Below are 19715 nucleotides of genomic sequence, written 5' to 3'. Positions count from 1 at the left end.
TTCTGATCCTATGTTCATCTTCGCTCGTACATTTTCAATTTCCCGACAACAAAGGCATTCCACAGAGTGTCCATCAACTCACACCGTCTGCATTGGCACCATTCCTCCTTGTTTACTTTCCTCCATTCTATATCTTCTCCTTCATGTGCGACAATATTATATAAACCTTCTATTTCCTCCACATCTCTTCTTCTTCTTCTTCTGGGTTCTAATTGGTAAGGTTGTAATCCGTGATTCATCTTAATTTAGCTCTGTGTATATATAGGCATCCACGCTCTACGGGCAGTCTCACAGTTGGATGATTTTCTCTGTCAAACCAATGACGTCACAACCTCGGTTTCGTGTTAAACATGGCGGCTCATAGAGAATCCGCGGTTTTTTTTAAAAATCTACACTTCAAAATCGATTTTACTCTAAACAACAATAAATTTCAAACAAATTTTACCGCACTTCGTTTTATATGAATTATATCTACAATGCTACACATTTTAAAAGAAATAATACTGCATTCCTTTAATCATACATTAAATTTAAGAATGACTTTTTGAGATACAAATTTTAGAGTAATTCATTTCTGTAAGACAAATTGACAATTATATATATACTATTTTGTATACTGTAAAGCTTTTGTATAGTGACACAACTAAAATATAAATTATTTTGAAATTAGTACATAATGATTTCTTGTGTTGCTGATCAAAGGGCTAACTGTACAATGAATAAATAAATTGATCTTGCATTTCTAGTACATATTACAAAAAGGACAAGATTTATTAATTAGTTGAATTTTCTGCACTAAAATGCGTCAACAGGGTTTTCTTAAGCTTAATAATCAAATGTGATTATGCTAGTTTTTCCATCTTATTAATTAACTTTTCCATTTTTTGTCTCCTTTTTGTAACTTCTAAGAAAAAAACATGCTCTACCTATTCTTGACAATCTCTTCAAATTTATGCTGTAGAAACTATGTGCTGTGTAAACATTGTTTTCAATATAGTTAATATTTTTCTGTGTTGCTCAATTAAAATGTAATAATTAATAACAATATTTCCAGAAAAAAAATTGTTTACTTGCTTTGTTTTTTTATTTATCATGTATATAAAGTTGACACTGATTGAATAAAGACAATAATGCAAGTTTAAAATAAATCATACTTTATTCATTTTGCACATGTTTCTGTCGCAAGGATTTAAAATAGGCCTGCTCAGTAATGCTTGTGCAAGTGTATGGTTGACTTTTAATAATTAGTCAAATATTAAATAGCTTATAATAACGTATCTTTATAAGTATGCATCTGAAAAGTGTATAAAAAATGTAAATGAGAAAAGTATACACTAGTACTAGTTTAAATAAAAGGAAATAGCACATAAAAAAAATTAAAAGAAAAAAAAATTGGAGGGGACACCCGGATTTGAACCAGGGACCTCTCGATCTGCAGTCGAATGCTCTACCACTGAGCTATATCCCCTTTCATGAAGTTTAGTTAAATTTAAGAATATACTTAATCTAGTTTCTGACTGTAATTGTAAATTTCATTAATTAGTTGGTTTAAGCATTATTTAAAATGTTATGTTCTATATAATAACCTTTTTTGATGGGTTTTTAAAATATTTTATGCATTTTGAACGTAATTTATTAACAACAAAACCAGTCTATTCCAACATAACACCCCAAAAGAGCTAACTAAGTGGTCTGAAATGATATGCAGAAGCGCCCTCTCCCAACAAAATTGTAAAAGCTTTTTTTTGCTGGCCTAGGGACCCTTATCTATGGCAACATCATCAACGCATCAAGCCATAATAAGCTAGAGTGTAGGCTAGCCTAGGACTAGATACTAACTAGGGGCTGCAATACAGACACCAGGTACATATATGTCTAGAATATTTGTTTCAGAACATACTATCAATTATTATAGGCCTAGTTTTATGCTAGAAATTTATTTTTGCAAGAATGGACAAACCGACTCCGAGTCGACGGAGACGAGCGAGACACAGTGGCACAGTCTCGTCTGCCTTGTTCTTGATGATCAATGTAGCCTAGGCCTAGCTAGCCTAGTCCTTTCCTAGGTAATAGGCCTACTAGTGGGAAATACTTGCTAGGCCTCATAATGGTATTTAGTTTGGCATGATCAACTGTGCATCAAATGAATTGTTTTCTATCATCATCAAAATGGTCAACAACAACAATATGTATGGAACGTGTCCATGCGATTAACACAGTAATAACTAAAAGTACGCCTACATTACAAAAAGGAAAGTCTAATAGGCCCTAGTTAATACTGTATAATATGTATCTTCAATTATTTAACTATTTACATTGCTCTTAAATTCAGATAAATTAATAAACTTAAGTAAAAAAGTTTACTATTATAATAGGTATCCCATAAAGCGGATTTTCATTACCACGATTTGAACACGTTTGTGAAATTTCGAAGTTAAAAATATACTCTTTCTTATGAACCCATGTGAATAAAATTATATGTCTGGAAAGATCTTGTTTAAGGGTTTATTTATATATATTGTTTATTAAATATTTTAATAGAAATCGTGAGTTAAAAATGATGTACAAAAGCCGGTGAGCCAAAATCCGCACGCTAAAAATAACTTTGGAAAACATCTACCCTTTTTCAAAATATGATCGCACCGAGGTCCATAAATAGGTGGTGTAATTATTGTTGCATGTTGCAGTTATTACTATTATCATTCGCCTTTAAAAATGTCAATTTTTTTCAATAAAAATTGAATTTTCCCATTATCAAAATCTGACTAATTTAGTATTGAATTGAAGCTAATTTATATTGCTACTGTTTGATAAACCAGGTATGTACAACATATAGCAACTTTAATTTAAGACTTACAATATAAAACAAAATGATGATCTAATGATACTACAGTAAATAAAACTTTTAAAGATTTTAAAATTACCGTTAACAATTTTCAATTTTAAAAGCAAATAATAATAGATTCAGTGTGTGTGTGTGTGTGTTACTGTATAATAGTAAGTGTTACATTGTGTGGCTAGGGCCTAGGAGGCCTATAGCCTAGCCTATGTCTCATTTAATATATTTTCACAATAATTTAAAAAAGGTTACACAATGTCGTCAAATGAAGTTGAATCAGAAATAAAACAGCCGGAAAACAATTCTAGGCCGGCGTCAAAAGTGAGTGAAAATGGTCCTTCTAGACAGGGAAGTTCAAAGCCTTCAAAGGTAGCAAAAGGCAAGAAAACATCACAGAACAAAGGTATTTTGTTTTTAGTTGTTAATAGTATTAACCAAATTTTAATATTTTAAAATAACACAAAGTTTGATAGAAAGTTCTACAATATAATATAATAATATTTATGTCATTAAATATATTTTTATTTCATTTTAATTTGTAAAAAGAATGGTTTTGAATAAATAAAAACGTTGTAGCGCGATATGTGTAAAATATCGCCTTAATTTTCACCTTCATTTTATGCCTAACAAGTGTACTTTCTAGATAGTTTGCCCAAACATTTTACCAAGAGATATTTTTATATACTTTTTATTTATAAATGGGTTTTTTTTTCAGGCAAAAAGAAAGGAGAAGATGATGTAACGGCAACAGGAGCAGATGCAGCAGAGGATAAAGGTAGAGTGAAAAATGGTTATAATTATTACTAAAATTAAGTTTTTCATTACCAATTTTTTACATAACAAAACTAGGTACTGTAATAAAAATACTACTTAAAATTAAATCATAACATTTGATAATGGGATTCCTATCCAAAAAACAATATTATACAGATATTGCCTGGTTAGATAGAGGTTAAATATAAGATTTGACATCCCAGAGGGGATTATATTATGTTCAAGGGAATATATTTCCTCGAACAAAATATTATTCCCGAGGGAATGTCAAATCTTATATTTTACCGATATAAAAGGCAATATCTGTTTTATAGCCAACAACAAGTAGAATATCAACTGGGTCAGGTGTAGCTAGGCCTCCTTTATGTAATAAGCCTACCTAGATAGGCGTTGCATTCACCTTACCTTGCGAAGAATAATAAACAGATATGTAATTACTAATTAATGATTTCTTGGCAATAAAATATTCACTTGGGCCTAGGTCATTTAAATTAACAGAAGAATTTCCATCAATAAGCCAACATTAATAATAATATTATTATCAGGTAGGCCAAATAATAATTCGTCTTCTTTGAGCCGAATCACCGGATGTTCAGCTCGCCGCGCATACCAGGTTACTACCATAAGTATTAACCAATCACAAATGTTCTTTCATCATATCTATAGAGGACGAATAACCAATGAGGGGGCTATGTATGCATACGGTAGTTTGAAAAGTTTAGTTGATTAATTACTTCAAGCAAGTTGCGTGGCGCAGCAGGTAAAACGTTGTCATGTGATAATGTGAACTAATCTTCGCGAGTTCAAGTCTCAGTAGATGACTTTTGTTTATTTATCGCCACACGCGAGTGTTCCCACACGAAAATTAGACGGTCAATATCATCATACTCGAGAATTTACTGGATTTTATATGTTTAATGACAGTAACACGATAATCACGTTAAAATTACTCAGTCAATATCATCATACTCGAGGAAATATACGATTTACGATCCTCGCAGCAGTAGTCATATGATGCAGTTTGAACCAATCACGTTCACATATTTTCATAAGCTATGTGTTACACGCCTAGATTGAAGTTAATTATATGGCTACTGCAGAACGCAATTAAAAGTATACAGTAATATTAGCAACTGAATGTCTTTATTTCTTTGTCCGCCGGTCACTTCTTCATGGACTTTTTCACTTTTTCATACATAAACATTCATGTGTATACTCGGCTTGGTTTACTTCAAATGGTGTTCAGACAGTTATGTATTGGTACCAACTTCAGCCCCACTGGGCAGCAAATGGTCAATCTGTATTATAGCTGAGGTGTGACACCTCCCTTCTCTATAAGGTTGATGTGAGGTGTACTTAATACATTCCTCAGCAATTCATATACGGTAATACACCTGAATAGTTCTATGCAAATTACCCTTCTCGTTTAACTTTTACTACCCGACACTTTTGACTGTGACACTGTGTAATATAGTAGTTTAAATTCTGCTAATGCCATGATTTTTTTAACAAACCACTTATATTTTATCAACAGACAGCCTTCCTGAAAATGCAATTCCACTTTTTCTTTCATCTAAAAGTCAAGAAATATTTCACTGTATCACTGATGAGGATGTTACTATGGAAAACCCCTTCAAATTGATTCCAAAAGAAGAAATCTTGCAAGATCTAAAGATGAGAGCTGGTGTTTGTGACTTTGCACCAATAAAACAAAAAATAATTGTAAGTTATAAAAGTAATTTATTCTGATATAGTTGTACTTGCAATACTAAGTAATTCTTAGATGGGAATCCTTTAACCTCCAGATCACTAGGCTGGCATTCATATCTCTAGACTTAAATAAAGAAGGAATGGATATTGTTGTTGATGGTTGTGTAGTATTTTTGTTTATCCATTGAAAGATTTATTTTTTACTTTGAGATTTTAAGTAAGTAATGGAGTAAATCTAATGAAGGAGTCAAATGGCCAATCACTTAAGGCAGGGGCGACGTTTACTATACCAAAAGACACCAATACCGGCATGGATTCAAGGCCGACAGTTGCTCCTAGTTCTGGGGATGAAACAAGTCTTCTCGGATAAGGACTATAATCCATAGGTCCGGTGTACACGTTTTGCCTGTGTGCACTTTGAAAAACCCAGTTCATCAATCGAAATGAGTATGAGGTTACTACAGTAAACTGGTTCACAAAATAGCCCCTTTATCAGAAGGGTGGAAGGGGGATGGGGATTTCTAACTATCTGATAGGACAGTGATTAATATATTATTGATAATCCTTTGTCTTTAGCCTAGAGACTTAAAATAAGATTATTTATCTTTTCATTTAGGACTATCCAGCAGATGTACTATTAGTTGTATATGATGCAGATTATGTCCATGGACAGAACTTTATTATTGCACTCACAGAAGAAGCTAAAGAAAAGCTTATGCGTGTAAGTTAATATCAAATCCAAAGGCAAATTACTGAAAAAGGACATTTATCAGTGGCTGGATCTCAATAGAAATACAAAATAAAATAAGCAAAAAGCTAAAACAATACAATAAAGTAAATCAGCCAGAAAAATTTGCAGCGCTTTTGGGCAACATAAGTGAGATTACTTAGACAAAGTTGAGAATATAAAAAAAGACAAGGGCTGCCTTTAGCGTAACGGACTGGAAAAAAAGAAAGTTAATATCAAAGATATACAGTTTACATATATACAGTATATATACAGTATTTACATAGTATAGTATAATATACAGTATACTGTATATATATTTATCGTTTCAAATTAATTAATTAAATTTCAGTATATCAACGGGCGGTTTAGAATTAAGGTTCTTTGCCTCTTGTGTTTATATATATAAAAGTATCTCTTCGGAGATCCCGCCTCATGAATAAAAATACTGAAAGATGAGGGCGTATCAATTTGATCTCTGTTGCGCGTGCGTACAACTGAGGACTAGTGCTGTTCCGCCGTACCACGCCGAGAATGTTAAAGAGTCGTTATCCAATCGAGTTCGAACAATACCATGAAAGCCCCAGTGGTCTAATGGTTAGGACATCTGCATATCAAGCAGGCGGTTGGGGCGACTTTTTCTCATTCTCACAGATTTCCTCATCTTTATCGTTTCAAATTAATTAATTAAATTTCAGTATATCACCGGGCGGTTTAGAATTAATGTTCTTTGCCTCTTGTGTTTATATATATATAGTATACTGTATATACTAAAGGCAATTCAAAATTGGAAAAAAAAAGATGAGATTTGACAGTATATTAGTTTGGTTAGTAAACAAACCCTATATGGACAGTATGTACTGTATCAAATTCAAATTTCACAAACTTTCAACATGTTATTTTTGTAATTTATTAAAGTCAATGCATGTGTGTTTTGTTTTCATAGCCACCGACAGCAGAACAGGTTGAAGGTGAAGATGGAGAGAGGGAAGAAGGACAACGACAAGCAGAGGAAGAAGAGGTTGATTTAACAGTTTACACATATGTGCCACCAGAACCTAAGGAATGGGTCTCACAGGGCAGTGAAAAAGAAATTAAAGAGGAGTCAATTGAAGAAACACGAAAAAAGGTAGACAAAAAAACTAAAATTGGAAAATATTACGACCATTCTTTTATTGTGTATATTATTACCTCTTCTCTTCAAATGTTGATAACCAGATTCCTACTATTTCTTATAATTTCTGTAATCATCTCCATCATCTGATTTATCTCCTATTTCTTTTAGATATCTTTCACTCTTAAGCGTGTACGTCATGAATTTGGAGCACCAGTTCAATTCTCTGACAGAGGTCCTGATGATGCTAAGGATGGTTACATTGAATGTGTAGCTTATGAAGACAAGAACTTTAGTGTCAAGAGAATGGAACTAAATAAATCTGTTCAAGCGATTAGTGAAACAACAGATAATGGATCTCAAACTGAATGGTAAATGTACAGTACAGTATTCTAAAATAGCATATTTAAGTTTCTTATATTACATTGGCAATAATATATAAAGCTCTGTCTACACTATCAAACTAGTTTGACAAAAAAGTGTGGAAGTGATATGCCCAAACATGGTAATGATATGTCATTATCATGTCTATATATGGGTACATTACAGTTGTATAGTGTAGACAAGGCTTAATTATGTGATATTAAAGCAAAATGCATATTTTTTTAATTATAAAATTAATCAATGGACACATGTAATATGTTGTATTCAACAGAAATTAAACTATTAACCTAATTTATTTTGAATAAAAGTTAGGGACCAAATCATTTTTAAAAAATATTCTCCTGGTCACTCTGTTATTCCTGTATCTAAAACTCTTTGCCTAACCTCTCCCGATGTATGATATATTAGAATAAGTTCTCTATTATATTTGTTGGCTGTCAGGAAACATCCGTGTAACAAGTCTACCCAATATGCACCAAGAGAATTTAATGAAGAAGAAAAGAACAAGCATCTGCAATCACAACAGTTAAAGAATTTTATAGAGAATACAACTCCTAGGTAAGTAGTCTGCTTGCTTTGTTCAGTAGCTGCTGATTAAATTTGTGAAACATAGACCAACAATCATCTGGAAAATAGGTTGTTGCAACATTGGCCTAGAAATTTAAATTTCACATCACTCAATCATGTTACCTTTGATTCAATGGAACCTTCCTAAATCATTTGTCTGCCATGGATGTTTATATTTAGATTTCAATTGGCACTACAGCAAAATGAGATTATGGATGTGTTTTATGATGACTGGACAGCATTGGCCGATGAAGACAGCTCGTTTGGAAGCAAGTCTGATAATCATTTGAAAGTTAGTGTTCGTCCATTTCAAATTCCATAGCTATGGCTGTTATTTGATTCATTAAGTTTTTGAACTGCAGCAAACTAGTTTGTCAAGAAAGTGCACAGCCTACCTTCTCAGCAAACTAGTTTGTCAAGAAGATGCACAGCCTACCTTCTCAGCAAACTAGTTTGTCAATAAGGTGCACAGCCTATACCTTCTCAGCAAACTAGTTTGTCAAGAAGGTGCACAGCCTACCTTCTCAGCAAACTAGTTTTTCAAGAAGATGCACAGCTATCAGCAAACTAGTTTATCAAGAAGGTGCACAGCCTACCTTCTCAGCAAACTAGTTTGTCAAGAAGATGCACAGCCTACCTTCTCAGCAAACTAGTTTATCAAGAAGGTGCACAGCCTACCTTCTCAGCAAACTAGTTTGTCAATAAGGTGCACAGCCTACCTTCTCAGCAAACTAGTTTATCAAGAAGGTGCACAGCCTACCTTCTCAGCAAACTAATTTATCAATAAGGTGCACAGCCTACCTTCTCAGCAAACTAGTTTGTCAAGAAGGTGCACAGCCTACCTTCTCAGCAAACTAGTTTTTCAAGAAGATGCACAGCTCTCAGCAAACTAGTTTATCAAGAAGGTGCACAGCCTACCTTCTCAGCAAACTAGTTTGTCAAGAAGGTGCACAGTCTACCTTCTCAGCAAACTAGTTTATCCAGAAGGTGCACAGCCTGCCTTCTCAGCAAACTAGTTTGTCAAGAAGGTGCACAGCCTATACCTTCTCAGCAAACTAGTTTGTCAATAAGGTGCACAGCCTACCTTCTCAGCAAACTAGTTTGTCAAGAAGATGCACAGCCTACCTTCTCAGCAAACTAGTTTGTCAAGAAGATGCACAGCCTACCTTATCAGCAAACTAGTTTGTCAATAAGGTGCACAGCCTATACCTTCTCAGCAAACTAGTTTGTCAAGAAGGTGCACAGCCTACCTTCTCAGCAAACTAGTTTGTCAAGAAGGTGCACAGCCTATCTTCTCAGCAAACTAGTTTGTCAATAAGGTGCACAGCCTACCTTCTCAGCAAACTAGTTTGTCAATAAGGTGCACAGCCTACCTTCTCAGCAAACTAGTTTGTCAAGAAGGTGCACAGCCTACCTTCTCAGCAAACTAGTTTGTCAATAAGGTGCACAGCCTACCTTCTCAGCAAACTAGTTTGTCAAGAAGGTGCACAGCCTACCTTCTCAGCAAACTAGTTTGTCAAGAAGGTGCACAGCCTACCTTCTCAGCAAACTAGTTTGTCAAGAAGGTGCACAGCCTACCTTCTCAGCAAACTAGTTTGTCAATAAGGTGCACAGCCTACCTTCTCAGCAAACTAGTTTGTCAAGAAGGTGCACAGCCTACCTTCTCAGCAAACTAGCTTGTCAAGAAGGTGCACAGCCTACCTTCTCAGCAAACTAGTTTGTCAAGAAGGTGCACAGCCTACCTTCTCAGCAAACTAGTTTGTCAAGAAGGTGCACAGCCTACCTTCTCAGCAAACTAGTTTGTCAAGAAGGTGCACAGCCTACCTTCTCAGCAAACTAGTTTGTCAAGAAGGTGCACAGCCTACCTTCTCAGCAAACTAGTTTGTCAAGAAGGTGCACAGCCTACCTTCTCAGCAAACTAGCAAACTTTCTAGAAAACTGTTCTTGCCAAAGTTGGAGTCTTGAGTCTGCAGGAAACAATCACTAAATGTTGCATTTTTGTTTTTTCTTAGGAATACCAGTCTTTTACAGATATGCAGTTCAGCAAAGAAAAGACTATTACATCAGTTGAATGGCATCCAACATTCAAAGGTGTGATAGCTGTGGCATGCGCCGAGAGAATGCTGTTTGATGAACGTATCGATAATGCATCAAAGGTGCTTATGGCGCCCTCATTAATCCTCATCTGGAGCTTTAGTGATCCCATCCACCCACAGGTAATTGTAGAAAGAAAGCATTATGTGCACTTTAAAATAAACGTTTTATCAAAGAGAATAAGATAAGATAAATCTTGATTGTCATGACCACAACAAGACAAACATGAAATTTGTTTTCCTTGATGCTTAATTACACACACTATACAGAAAATATAGCAGTAATAAAAATCAATACAATAGTTATATAAAAATTACATAGTTACTAGAGGGATAAAATACATAATAATCTTTGAAATGTTGAGTCGGAGACATGTGTTAAGTTGTGGACAAATGATTTCCTACATCGAGTAGTATTGCATTTTAATTCGGGTTTTTTAACTACATATTCGTTATTTAACGGGTGTGAGCAATCCTCCATTTTTATCAATAATAAATAGATAGTTGGTATACTTGAATGTATCTGCCCTGACCCTCATCGCAGCTGACTTGATCTTGGCACTTTATTTGTTCATCAGTTTTATCTGTTCAAGATGAACAAATTAAATTCGAAATTTAGGAATCCTAATGGCTTGCCTCACTCTTTTCTGAGTTTATACTATTACAGAAACTTATAGTGTACCCTGTTGTTTCACAAATTGAACTGGTATGTGGAAAGTTTGTATTTGAAAGTTTGTGGTGAATACATAGAGATGATCACATCTCACTCACTCCATGGTTCTGGTGGCAGAACGAGTCTTCTCGGATAAGGACTATAAACCGTAGGTCCAGTGTACACATCTAGCTTGTGTGCACTTTAAAGAACCTAGTACATGTTTCGAGACGAGTAGGGGGTTACCCCGGTGTATTAGTACATCATAGCCACTGATCACCAACTGGGCCCTCAGGGAGACCAGTCTTTGACTGAAGAGGTTACCCAGTATAAATATAAATATAAAATTCAATTCAATAAATTAACCATTGTATTACTCACTCGTTTTCTAGATTTTATTGGAAGCTCCAGATGACATTTTCTGTTTCAAATTCAATCCATCTGACCCGAATGTGATTACTGGAGGTTGTATAAATGGTCAGGTTGTCATGTGGGATATATCAAAGCATGTAGAACGTCTCAAGAACAGTCAGCGAGGCAAGCAACCCAAAAAGAACACGATGACTAGTTTGGTAAATAATTTATTTTATTTGGGAAACAATTAGTGCAGACAGAATGTAAATAAATACGAAATGGAGATAGGTATAGATCAGAGCCTGCATCCAATCTGTAGGTCATCAGATTACAAGAAAGTTAGAATTTAATAGAGGCTTAAAACAAGTATTGTTATAAAAGAAAACTATAAACAGTTACAAACATATGGTCTCATATTGTAGGCTTTTAAAGTTTAGTGAGTGGATTGTTGGGAGGATTTTCCCAGCACCACACTGATTTGATTTTCAAATGGATAAAATTAAGACACACATTTTTAATAATCATTACTTTTATAATTTTGTAGCCTGGTTTTGAAGATGAAAATTCAGATAAAACTCCTATTATTCGTTATTGTGCAGTATCAGCTATTGAACATAGCCACAAGACAGCCGTTGCAGATATTCAATGGGTACCAGATCATATTGAGGTATGTTGAGCCCTGAACATTTTTACATTTGAAGATGTTGGCACATTAGTGGATTATACATTTTTACAGAATTGCACATTTGGGTGTGCCATGTTTGCACAAATTTGGTTGTTTGCATATATTTCATGCCTCAAAAAAGGTACAAATGACAGATAATTGTTATCATATGATCAAATCTTTATCATTTGACCATCTTTCCTTCAATCAGCCTTCAAAATGTTTATTGCAGTTTGTTTTGCCTTTTTTTTTTTTGACTTTGTGATGATTTCTATTTTTCTGTTTCAAATTGTAACTTGGTTTTTATGTGCAATAAATAAAAATAAAGATATGGTGAGATTAGAGAACAATGAAACTGAAACAATTTAGAATATAGTACAGAGAATATTGTTCTCTAAATTCAAAAGGAATATGCACCAACAAATGTCTAGATATGAAATTGTTGGTTACAAATTGGTTAGAATTAAGAAATCTTTAAAAAATATACTGGGTAAACAATACAGAACATGTTCACAATCAGGAGTAATTTTTTATTCTGTAGTTTACAAGAATGGGAGTTATATGTGAAAATAGACAACAGACATGCTGCCAAATTCTCACTGCTTCTACAGATGGGTAAGTGAAAAAAATAAATTAAATGATAAACATATATAATAAAAGTGGCAAGGTACATACTGCAGTAGGTATAGCAAGGTACAAAATTTATACTAATATGTACTGCAGTAATACATGTAAAACTAGAAAGCCACTCCGAGAGTGCATATCTCCGCCTACTGTAAAATTCTCCTACATAAGATTTCTCATGGAAAATATATATATATTTGTTGTGTGTGTCTTAATGCTGTTTGTGATTTAGGCTAATTTCGAATACCTTTTTATTTATCCTCTAAGTTGCCCCAGATAGTAGGCCAACAATTTCCGATTCCGACCCCTACAAAATTTAATAACTCGACGAGCCACATGGCATATTGTATAACTTTCCATTGCAGTGGATATACAAAAATACCATTGACGGCAACTTTATTCTGTACGTTGCCCAAGAGAGTAGCCTACAAATTATATTCCTCAGCCACTACAAGATTTAACCACACAGCTATTTTTTTTTCTTGCATTGTAATTATTACCCTTGGGATATACGAAAATACCATTGAGATATAAAAAACACATGTGAGCCAGCAGCAATGTTTTCCCCCAGACAGTAACCAAACATCTACTATAACAAAGATTTAAGCATGTGAATGGACGACTTCCAAAGTGACTATTAAATTCTAGTTTATTTTTGTTTTTAAAAGGTATTCTGTATTTTGAAACTACAGTATTGATTGATTAAGAAGCACACTGGGCTTTTTTCAAGATAATATGGGCTTCTTTTCAAGACTATTTGAATATCAAAAGAATAAAAGTTATATATGATCAAGTGTATATCATACATTTATTTTTCAGTTTAAAATGGTATTTTGATCACGATAAAAAAAACCACTCAATTTCATTTATACCATTTTCTTTCACTCTCGAAACGTTTAGTGAAGGTAACATTCTCTGTAAAAAAACTTAATACCATATGCCATATACCATTAGATTCCTTACTCGCACTTGTCCTAATTTTGATGTTTCTCTTATTTCTCTTAAAAATCGTAGAGTTGTTTTTGATATGGTTTTTTTATACAACTCATTCAATTCCGTTTATGATTATCCTCTTGTTGCTTTGTTTAAGTTGAATATTCCAACTCGTACTCGCAGCAAGTGTTTGCTTCACGTTCCTTGTGGTCGTGTTGAATGCACAAAACGAGGTATCTTTTAATTTAATAGGTTTTTATATACGTTCTAGTGATTTCAACTATATCTATACAGTATATAGAAAGCCAATTAAAATGATATTTTAAAATAATTGCATGCAATATACCAGATTTAAGGATTTGGAGCATTACATGACATAAATGAGGCACGGTAAACATTTTTTCTTGGCAAAATATATCGATATATGTCAGCCATGTCTGACGGCTCCTCGAAAATGCAATGATGGATCGTCAAGTACGTCGGTCTTCAGTTAGATGATATACTTTTATGTTGTCCAATTAATGTTTTTATCCCGGTCAACCCATGACTTTGAACGTCCTGACCTCCACCTCAATGTGTAATAGTTAAGAAAAAGAATTAGCCATTGTCTTTGATTTATTAAATCTTGTAGGGGCCCGGAATTGGACATTTTTGGGATACTGTCTGGGGCAACTTACATGATAAAGTTGCTTTCAATGGTATTAGGTATATCCCAAAGGGTATTAATTACAATGTAAAAGGGATTTTGACATATGGTTTTCGCATGATTAAACCTTGTAGGGCCCAACAGGCATTTTTGGGCTACTGTCTGGAGCAACTAACAAGATAAAGTTGGTCGTGAGTATGTTCGTATATCCCAAAGCCTAGGGTATTATTACAATGCTAAATGAACTAGCCGTGTGACTCTTTGGTTATTAAATCTTGTAAGGGGCAAATCAGAATTTTTTGGGACACTGTCTGGGCCAACTTACATGATAAAGTTGCTGCCAATGTGTGACAGTTACAATGCAAAAGGAATTGACATGAATGAATAACACCATTTCTTGGTCATCACTTGGGCGACTGTCTTGGGCAGGTTACAGGATAAAGTTGCTATCATTGCTGTTTTAACACTGTATACACATATGGGGACGATGTCCAATAACTTTTATTCCTGTGGCTTTTTATTTACTAATTTATTATTAAATTTACAGGATAGGACCCGGCAGCAATATTGATTATTGAATCTTAGCTATCTACATAATCAGCCCATCAAACCTTTTGTGGATTTTCACATGAATAAATTCTCTCGGCACCCAGTCTAATTATTAATGATTGTTATTATTATAATTTAGTACCGTTGCAGTATGGGATACAAGACCACCTAAGGGACAAGCACCATCTGTTGATGATAATAAATCAAACGGACCTCTTGGTGTTCCGTCAACATTCAAACACATTGATTTAACATGGAAACCTGTTATTAAGGTAGTTTAAAAATATACATTTTAAACATCTTTAATCACACAGTGTGAAAACAGACCTAATGCATAGTATTAACAAACAGGCTTTTTTATAAATGTCCGTAGATTACATAGGGGGGAGGTTTAACTGTTCAATATATTACTACAATTAGTTACATTGTTAACAAAATAAATATTGTATAAATTATACTGTATACTCATGGTACTGCCACAAAATATAATATCAGTATATAAAAAAGACTTCTCTTTTTTGATACATGAAACTGTAAAATAAATAATTTGTTCAATGTTGTCATTGCTGCTTCTGTATTGAAAACACAGATCCCAATAGGCCGCATTGAAGGGAATGGTGAATATGCTGTAACATGCATCAGTATTCAAGAGAGACAGGGAGACAGAACTATTTGTAAGCAACTTTATTACCATACTATTTGTCACCATAGACAATCACGACATATACAAATGTAACTTGCTATTACCTGGTACTTACCTGGTATGGCCAAATGTGTGTATACAAACATGAAGTACTTTACTTCATGATATAAATTATGATTATAAAGTTACCACCACTTTTAAGAAGCTACAGTGAACCCCTGTCATGTAGACCACACATATGTTCTATGCATGATCTGACAAACATATGATCTAACTCATAACCAGGGAATAGTAAAGTTACATTTTTTCTCTTCCTTGGATATAACCATAAACCTCTACCAGACTTGTTCAAAGCAAACTCTGATATATTTATTTTATATCAGTTTCTTAAATGTGAATGGTAATTTCCTTTGTTTTGGTAGTGGACAAGCAGTCAAAGCAAGATTTAGAAAAGAGAGAGAGTGTTGGTGGCCTTGGATCATCAATGAGAGGAGGATCAGCTAAAGAGAAGAAACCACTAGAGGGCGTAACAACCAAATTTTTCATTGGCACTGAGGTACATCTTACAGTATTAACATGTTTGCAAACACTCAATACAATTTAAAAGAAAGTGAAGAATGTTTTTTAGTCAATTTTTATAAAATTGTTGTTGTTTCTGCACCAAACTTGATAAAGTATCACTAACATTGAATTCCATAACTGAATCAAATGTATACAGACTTTAAGATCTGAATAGACATTTGATTATTGTCATTCCTGATGATGATCTAATAAAGATCAAAACATTGAATCATTATTTGCCTCTTCTTAAAAGTTCATCTATGACGTTTTATTATTGTTATTTCATAGGATGGAGAATTAGTATATGCTGACTGGAAGTTGGAAAAAGATGTAGATTCTGGAAGACTCCAACGTGAGTATTTGTAACTTTTACTATTCGATAATGCGACTTGTTGCACACATTTTTGTGTCCAAACTGTCGATATTGAACTTCATCTGTCTAATAGCTGATCGTGTGACTTGTCAAAGTCCAGGTTTATAGTAATTTTAAAATATCTTATCTTTATTTACTTTTATGTTTACAGCCCCTAAGCCTGATTTTGCTAAACTGTTCCATGACCAAAATATCACTACACTCCAGAGGTCACCATTTTTCAAGGAATATTTCCTTGTTGTAGGAGGATGGAACTTCTCCATATGGAAAGAAGGAGAGACAGTAAGATGAAACTTTCAAGTTTAAGAAATTTACTATTTATATTTTTAACAATAATTGTACTGTACATTGAAGAATATTTTTGATAGTGACATACCACAGACATTGCAATAAATTACACAAATATCCGATTCAAATTTCTTTTTCAATATTTTTCAGAGTCAGCCATTGCTATGCTCAGCAGCTCATGCAAAGAAACTGACAGCAGGATATTGGTCACCAACCAGACCTTGTGTGTTCTACATTGCCAGAGCTGATGGAAACATTGATGTTTGGGATCTTTTGGATAGAACGCATGAACCATCTCTGTCACAAAACATCTCCGCAGCATCAATTACAGCTATATTTCCATGGATTGTCAACAGTATGTCAACTCTTATTATTATATCCCAAGTCATGCTGCCCTTGTGTTGAGAACCTTGTATCTCTGTCAACAAGGTTTTAAACAGATAGATAGTGCATTCAATTTAAATCCCTGCCAATTAGCAGGAATTTTCTGTTGCCTAGTTTTCTCTCTAGTTTAACAGTAATTATATAACCTTATCACTATACAATATAACACGTAACTTGTGTGGTATCTAAAATGCAAATTATGTTTATTTACTTAATCTTTTGTAGATGATAACATATTTTCATTTTTGCTTTTTAGGCAAACAACAGTTACTTGGTGTTGCAGACAGTGTAGGAACTTTACACATCCTTGAAGTACCATGGACATTACGACATGCTCCGTCAGGAGAGGTATGTACCCTATTAGTACTGTGGTACATCAGCCTTAAAGCTAAGTCTACACTATCAAACTGTATGTGACAAAAAAATGTGATGTGCTCATATATGGACATGATAATATCATATTTGGGCATATTACCACCATATTATTATAGACATGATAATGTCATATTACTATCATATATATGGGCATATTACTACCATATTATTATGGGCACATCACATTTTTTTTGTCACATAAAGTTTAGATAGAGCTTTACTCAAAGTGACAAATGTTTTCAGCATGCCAATATCACCGCTAACTGTATTCACAGCAAATAATATCCATACTTATTTTTATTTTCAGATGAATAGCACACTGAACTACTTAGAGCGTGAAGTTAAGCGGCTGGCGTATGTGCAGACCCGGCAAGAATTTAGAATTCAGGACAAGAGAAGGATAGATGCTGAAGAGGCAGAAAAGAAGGTATTTATTGTCAACTTACTGGTTTCAAATAGAATGCATAACACCTCTAGATGTTTATCGTTTCATTAAAAACTTTAATGTAAGCATTACCAGCTCTATTAATACTTACCATATAATTATGATTTTTAATTATTAATATTATGATTGAAAGTGGGTATTTTAACCTTCTCTGTGTTCTGTTGTTATAATTTTGCATGTTTCTGTCTTCTCAGTGTAATTTGAATAAACAAGTGATTAATTCTATTTTTAGCTTGTGAAGCCAATTGAACCTTCGAATGAAGAGGTAGAAAACAGACAGAGAATGGAGTATTTAGACTACAAGGAGGAAGAGAAGAAGTTCCTTCAAGAGCTTGGTCTTTGGCAAGAGCCTGAAGAGCCATTACCAGACACTTAGCTGTCAAAGCCTTGACAGAATATTGGGAAAGTCAACCTATAAACATTATTGTGTAGCTTTTATTTCAAGAGATTGTACAATAAATATTAAATTAGTAATGTTTGTATATATAAAGCATTGTTTGAAATGATAAAATGCAAAACAATATATTTCAAAAGTAAAATCCATCCAAAACAAAATTCTACAAGCTGATTCAACTCCCACATTCATTCCAAATTTTTAGTTTGTTCTGCAAGGTAATGTTTGTATAAACAATGTTTGAAATGATAAAATTCAAACCAATCTTTTTCAAATTAAAGTGCAAAATTAGAGGCATAGTGAAATGAATTTCATAATAATGTATATACAGTATCTGATTGCCATTAAAATGATTTAATACATTTTAGTTTCTATTTAATATTTTTTATATTTCCATAATAATGCAAATATAGTCATTACTTCTGTTCATAAAATTTGCTGAGAATGAGAATGTATATATATTAAAATAATTTATGTGACAATTTGTTGCATATTGTCTTTAAATTTGTCTTTCCTTATTACATTACAAGTATCTACCTGATTACGATATTTATAGAATGGGATATTAGACATTGAAGGTGTGGAATTCAGTAGCATTACTCATGCATTATATACATGGTTCAAATAGTCATGCTAGAGCTCGCTCGCCAATAAACCTGTAATTAATGAATGCAACAGTCACACAACCTGTCCTAGTATTCAATGGGTGATATTCAAATAAAATAACTAGACATTCACATGTATTTAAATGAAGTAAATGAGTATGGTTTGCATAAACGTGGTAAAAGTTGGAAGTAAAATGCACATACTGTATATTTAGAGTAATTATTGAATTCTTTAAATATTTTGGGTGATATTGCAATAAAAAAACAAACCTGAGCTACAGCTCAGGAGTTTTTGACAGCAAATTTCAACCCACTTTTTGATGAAACTTAGTATTTTGGACAATTTTTTTCCGAAGGCAAATTTCCTTCTTATATTTTAATAAACATGCTTCTGTTATATTATAGGATAATTACAAAACATATGCACACACGGCATCAGACCATTGTCAAAAACCCACATTTTGTTGTTGATTTAGGTATACTATATGTACAGGTATATATGATTAAAAAGGACACTGCTTATGTCAAACCTTTTATCTGTGTTATATACTGCATTAAGACATACTATTCGTACTATTATAATATTACTATATATCAATGTTTTCAGTAAAGCTCTGTCTACACTTTCAAACTTTATGCGAAAAAAAATGTGATGTGCCCATATATGGACATGATGATGTGATAGGGACTGGCTATACGTACAACGATTGTACGTAACAACTGTTCTACTTATATGTACCGTGACAGGCAACCAATTATAGAGCATTTAGATGTCACGTGTTAATTCACGTCATTTAGGATTAGCTTTTTCTATTGTTTTATTTATGAAAAGGATTTTTCTGCAAGCCAACTGTGTGGCGTGGTGGGTTTGTGATGAGGCTATGGCCTAGAGGTTGTGGGATCAATTCTCAGTTAATATTAAGGACAAGTTTTATTATTTAGGATGAGTTTTAATATTTAGGACCAGTTTTAATCGGTGACTACTTCTTCGCATGCAGCTAAAGTAAAATGACGTCA

At 33.6% G+C, this 19715-nt stretch overlaps 1 protein-coding gene and 1 non-coding gene across 2 annotated transcripts; one reads left to right on the top strand and one right to left on the bottom strand.

Moving 5' to 3' along the window:
- Positions 1-1396: 1396 nt before the first annotated feature.
- On the bottom strand, positions 1397-1468 carry Trnac-gca (transfer RNA cysteine (anticodon GCA)). Its single transcript has one exon. It is a non-coding gene; the product is annotated as a tRNA-Cys (tRNA).
- A 121-nt stretch (positions 1469-1589) lies between these two features.
- Positions 1590-18575, top strand: LOC140051688 (dynein axonemal intermediate chain 3-like). Its single transcript, XM_072096981.1, has 22 exons — positions 1590-1863; positions 3087-3242; positions 3555-3614; positions 5148-5335; positions 5940-6044; positions 6997-7179; positions 7336-7535; positions 7990-8106; positions 8296-8407; positions 10128-10331; positions 11253-11432; positions 11759-11881; positions 12420-12493; positions 14770-14902; positions 15220-15304; positions 15696-15829; positions 16123-16186; positions 16359-16489; positions 16646-16850; positions 17136-17227; positions 17562-17681; positions 17932-18575. The coding sequence occupies exons 2-22, from the start codon at positions 3095-3097 to the stop codon at positions 18073-18075; spliced, it is 2802 nt and encodes a 933-aa protein (XP_071953082.1). The 5' UTR covers positions 1590-1863; positions 3087-3094; the 3' UTR covers positions 18076-18575.
- Positions 18576-19715: the final 1140 nt, after the last annotated feature.

Source organism: Antedon mediterranea, chromosome 6 (genome assembly GCF_964355755.1).
Source record: "Antedon mediterranea chromosome 6, ecAntMedi1.1, whole genome shotgun sequence".
NCBI lineage: Eukaryota > Metazoa > Echinodermata > Crinoidea > Comatulida > Antedonidae > Antedon > Antedon mediterranea.
The sequence above is the reverse complement of the archived record's forward strand: the minus strand, read 5'-3'. Positions and strand labels throughout refer to the sequence as shown.

What these genes read in the sequence shown, in the direction of transcription:
- LOC140051688 (XM_072096981.1), top strand. Translation starts at nt 3,095, where the DNA reads ATGTCGTCAAATGAAGTTGAATCAGAAATAAAACAGCCGGAAAACAAT. An exon ending in GAAAACATCACAGAACAAAG is followed by an intron (nt 3,243 to 3,554) that starts GTATTTTGTTTT and finishes TTTTTTTTTCAG; the next exon opens with GCAAAAAGAAAGGAGAAGAT. An exon ending in CTGAAGAGGCAGAAAAGAAG is followed by an intron (nt 17,682 to 17,931) that starts GTATTTATTGTC and finishes TTCTATTTTTAG; the next exon opens with CTTGTGAAGCCAATTGAACC.